This window comes from Galleria mellonella, unplaced genomic scaffold (assembly GCF_026898425.1).
Source record: "Galleria mellonella isolate WM207_F2 unplaced genomic scaffold, CSIRO_AGI_GalMel_v1 utg270, whole genome shotgun sequence".
NCBI lineage: Eukaryota > Metazoa > Arthropoda > Insecta > Lepidoptera > Pyralidae > Galleria > Galleria mellonella.
Window position 1 is genome coordinate 3,144,908 of NW_026442062.1, and position 4,795 is coordinate 3,149,702.

Here is a 4,795-nt window from a genome sequence, read left to right on the forward strand (position 1 = left end):
ACGTAACACTAAAAAATAGGTATCGACTTATTAGTCAATGCTATATTTAGCATCGAAAATTATAGAAAAAACAACGTTGAGAGAGGCCAAAAGTTATAATGCATAGTATTCATCCATCTCGATTTAGTTTTAGCTTTTTGGAGTATGGCCAAAGACCAAAACTTGATTGATTAAAACTACTGCACCTAAATTTGTCTGGCGGAAATTTCATGGAGTTAACAATTTTCTGTTATTGCGAAACAATATGCTTTGTTGGGCATATTATCATTGACATGAATGTAGAAACTTCTTTAATTATATATCTGTCAATAACTTATGGCAAGAACGTATAATGTTGACAGGATTTCTTAGTGTTTACTTTATGAATTACTGACTATAAGCTAATTGCTTTTCGCAATAAAAACTGTGAATGATCTCCAATCGTAGATTAATACGTAAAATAATTATAAACCTTTGTCGTTTGACAAATTAACATATACCTACGAGTATCTATATTCTTATTAATTCAGAACCTGCTAAGAAGTGATACAGTTTTGAGTTTATTATGTTTTTGTTAATGGCGAAAGTTGACAACTAATATTAATCGCTGTGTAGAAACATAAATAACACCACGAGTATCACATAAGTCTTACCATAGAATAAGCTTTTCCTCTTCTATTATTAAAATATTTGTTTCAAATCTTAATTTATTATTATTAATTATTTCTAATAATATCAATAGTTCTGTATCCAATGACGTGCCTGGAAGGTTATTTAACGCCACTGGTGTATCATAAATCTAAAAGCTCTATTCACGAGGCTCGATTATTAGTTTATAAAATTTTAGATAAAAAACACAGCAAGAAATAGGAAAAAAAAATATACTTCCAAACAGGAGTAAATTTTAGACATGTATACCTTTTAAGGAACAGTAAAATGTTCTCAATTACAATAAGTATTTTTCAATAATAAGACAACATTGTCTTCAGAATAATTTAATAAAACTAAACTTCACATTATTTTGGTAAAAATTGTGTCCTTCTACGAGTAGTAGGCATAAACACAGGTTATATTTTAATTCAGGTTGGCCAATATCTTGCATATCAAGTCTTTGATCTGATTAGACAGCTGCCCTACGGTCCCACAAAGTTGCTCAATGGCATGAAGCAGTACTCTCTGATAATCTTTTGAGGACATATTAGAATCCGAGGATGACGGTCGCAAATTAGTTTTTCTTGTGTTATCTATAAATAAGGATTATTCTTTCATTTCTAAACTATGTTTTTATGGAACTGTGTAGGTATGTTATGGAAGTAAAAAGTTTCAATTACTAATTATGAAAAACAAAATTAACATGAATTATAGTGGGTCTAAAACATCTTAAAATAGGAAAAAGTGCGAAATGAATTTAAATAAGATTTTTTTTTTATAACTTAGAATGGCAAACAAGTTGACGATCCATCTAATGGAATTTAGTAACTGTCGCCTATAGACGTGACCAGTACCATGGACATAACAGAGTATACTGTTTCGTCCATGATACCCTCATGCGTTGCCATTTCTGGGGATTTAGGTGTTATTCCTCTGTACCCTGTAAGTTCACTGTCATATATTCGGTTTGAAGGGTGGGCCCTTCAAACCTAAACACAGCCATGCAAACATAACTGTTTGACGGTAGAAACACGATTGGGACAGAGGTACCCAAGCAAACGAGTTTTGTACAAAGTCTCCTTCTAATAACTATAACTATGGCATACTGCCGTTTTGCTATATTATTTGGACTTGTTCACTGTAATCTAAATTAAGAAAATTATGGTAAATCGAACATATTTGTGTACCAAATTTCATTCAAATCCGTTCAGCCATTTAAGTGCAATTTAATAAGAAAATATAATTAAAGCTAGGTTTTCATTTTCAGATATAACAAATTATTAACAATAGTTTCACGCACGACTGTAAACCCGGAAATTATAGTCATTTTCTAAATTGCTGCCATAGTATAGGTAAGTTGATTCATAATATCCATCTTGCCATACCATATTTCGTCGAAGATAATTACTTGAATCCAACCTGACAAGGGATGGGTCCACTGCCATTTCCTGGATTAATTTGATTTGCTAGCTTTGTTTATCGTCACACGATATTTTAGTAGACTCTTTCTATTTAATACAAAGTAAATATAATTTTTTCATGTCGTACTTACGACTACTGAGGTTTTTGTAAACCAGGCACGCACGCGCATTCTACCATTAATAATGTGCTAATGTAAACTACATATGTAAATAAAAATAAATAAACACAAACCGCCGTTACAACTGGTTAAACAGGAACATGATGAGGCTTTAGAGGGTTGTGAGGTGAAAGATTTTACAGGAATTTCTTGCAGCCTGAAGGAACTTTGGAATTTGCTGGTTTTGGAATTATTTTAAAGGATTTTATAGGCGAGCTCTGCTTTGGGGTGCAAGAAGGAGAGGATTTACTTAAAGAAGAAGGACTTGGGGATGTGGCAGAAGGAGAGGGAGAAGGCTTACAGGGCAGTGAGGTTGGGCAGGGTTCAAAAGGTGGGACTGGATGAGCAGGAGATTCTAATGGGGATGAGGAGCTTGGAGAAGGGGAGGAACTGGGAGGCGGCTTGCAAAGAATTACTTTAGTGGGATCTGATGGTTCTTTTCCTTTTACTGATAGAATCTTGATTTTATTGGGGCAATTATCAACGGTACACTTAGGCACTTGGTTTGCTGGGCATTTCTGGTTGGAACACGTGTATGAGGTGTTAGTCAACTCATCTTTCGGTTCTAAAGTATTGCAATTGGGACAAGGGCATGTAACTTTGATGAGGCCAGCTTTAATATCTTGAATTTTGCCAGGAGTATAATTTAAACAAGTGTAATGTGCCCACTTTTTGCAAGCGCCCTTGCATTGTAGTCCGGTTTTATTGGTAACGCTTCGAAGGCAGATTTTGCACGGATTTTTCACTTTTGCGCACTTACTCATCCCTACAACAATTATTTATGATATAATTTCATTATGATCACGTAAAATAATTTGAACTATATTATGTTAAATTTCGAAATTATACATTTTTGCTGAAGATAAATCAAACTATAGATCACAATGACTATATCAATACTACACATAGAAACATCGGCATTATTTTTAGTCTATGGCGGTACATAATAAACATCTACCATTCTAAATCTACGATAATATAGTATAGTTATCTGTCTGAAGTATCTATGGTCTCGGCTCTATCTGAGGTATATTAGGTAGTATTTAGACACCTACATAAATCCAAAAAAATTTGTCATTTTGACTAATATTATATTGAAATTGTAAAAGTTAGTTTATTTGTTTGTTACTTCTTGGCACCTTAATAGTTGAACAATATAATAATAACTACTTTTAGTAAATCGTCGCAGTCGCTCAAGACTAAGGGTTTCGAATGCTTCTGGAAAAAGTCGAGCTTTATCGACAAAATTACACGTAAATTCAACTGGTACTTATTACAATAAAAGTAATATGTACTTAGAAACTTTATCAATGGAATAGCTAACCTATAACCATAGGATGAAGAAGACTGTTATTTACTACAATATTCGGGTCACGCAGTGAAGTAGCGGGCCAAAGGTAGTACCTATTTTAATAAGAAATAAATTGTAATGATTCCGCAGATACCCAATATTCTCATTTATATCAAAATTACTTGATGTCCCTAATATGTCTGGACATTATGAGAAACAATAAAAGCATCTTATTTTTTTAGGGGTAAATAGAAAAACGGATTAATCAGTATTTTGTTAATAGCCAACGATGAAATTGCGCAGTTGTAATTTCTATTATTCGCATATCTTTTTATCGAAATACATAACAGTATATTCAACCTAGGAAAATTAAAAAGCTTTTTTTTGTATTGATTGGGTATATAATTATCGCATACCAGTTATTGCCCGTAGTTTTGCTTGTGTAATGTCGTGTTTACTGTTTAAGTTAAAATTTTATAAAATAAAACTTATATTTAAAATTTCAGTTCTCCAAATTTAGTAGTTTTGGCTGTTTGTTGATATTCAATAAGAATAAAATAGTTTATAAGTATTGATTATTATTACGTAATAATTTTTGATTAAATTTTAATTAAAAAAAAAAAACAGATTATACCGCAGATACTGTTCTTAATCTATGAATTATTTATAATTATTTACTATGTCAGTTAGAAATGTCACTCTTATTTCCAGATCAAATCTTTCCTGTTTATAAAATTAGCATATACTAGTTTTTTGCCTACCATTTCTTACGCATGGATTTTAGAAGTAAGAAAACCAATAAAATCGACCGCTTCTAGATGACGTATGAAGATAAAATATAGGAATACAACTGTGACCATTTGGATATTAAATTTACAGAGTCCCTTACCGCTTGCTACCTTGCCAGCAATATCATTTCATTTAGATTATTATTATATTAATTTTTTTTTATACAACTTAGAATGGCAAACAAGCTGACGGCCCACCTGATGGAAAGTGGTAACCGTCGCTTATAAACATGAGCAGTACCATGGACATAACAGAGTATACTGTTTCGCCCATAATACCCCCCATGCGTTACCTTTCCTGAGGACTCAAATGTTATTCCTCTGTACCCTGTAAATTCACGCCATATCCCTCAAACCGAAACACAGCTATGCAAACACATCTGCTTCACGATAGAAACACGAATGGGACAGAGGTACTCAAACAATCGACTTTTGTACAAAGACTCCCTCTGGTATAATAAGAAGACAGTTAATGAAATAAAAGATTATAAACATTATAGGTCATAT

General features: G+C 32.6%; 1 protein-coding gene across 1 annotated transcript; it reads right to left on the reverse strand.

The window, feature by feature from the left end:
- Positions 1 to 973: 973 nt before the first annotated feature.
- Positions 974 to 2,987, reverse strand: LOC116412821 (uncharacterized). The gene is made up of 3 exons (XM_052895280.1): positions 2,351 to 2,987; positions 1,931 to 1,968; positions 974 to 1,223 (listed from the first exon to the last, which is right to left on the reverse strand). The coding sequence occupies exons 1-3, from the start codon at positions 2,971 to 2,973 to the stop codon at positions 1,054 to 1,056; spliced, it is 831 nt and encodes a 276-aa protein (XP_052751240.1). The 5' UTR covers positions 2,974 to 2,987; the 3' UTR covers positions 974 to 1,053.
- Between the last annotated feature and the right edge of the window lie 1,808 nt (positions 2,988 to 4,795).

Coding starts and splice junctions, on each gene's coding strand:
- LOC116412821 (XM_052895280.1), bottom strand. CDS start 2,973: ATGAGTAAGTGCGCAAAAGTGAAAAATCCGTGCAAAATCTGCCTTCGA. Junction 1,969..2,350: donor TCAGGCTGCAAGAAATTCCT/GTAAAATCTTTC, acceptor ATACTATGGCAG/CAATTTAGAAAATGACTATA. Junction 1,224..1,930: donor TAATTTCCGGGTTTACAGTC/GTGCGTGAAACT, acceptor CCTTATTTATAG/ATAACACAAGAAAAACTAAT.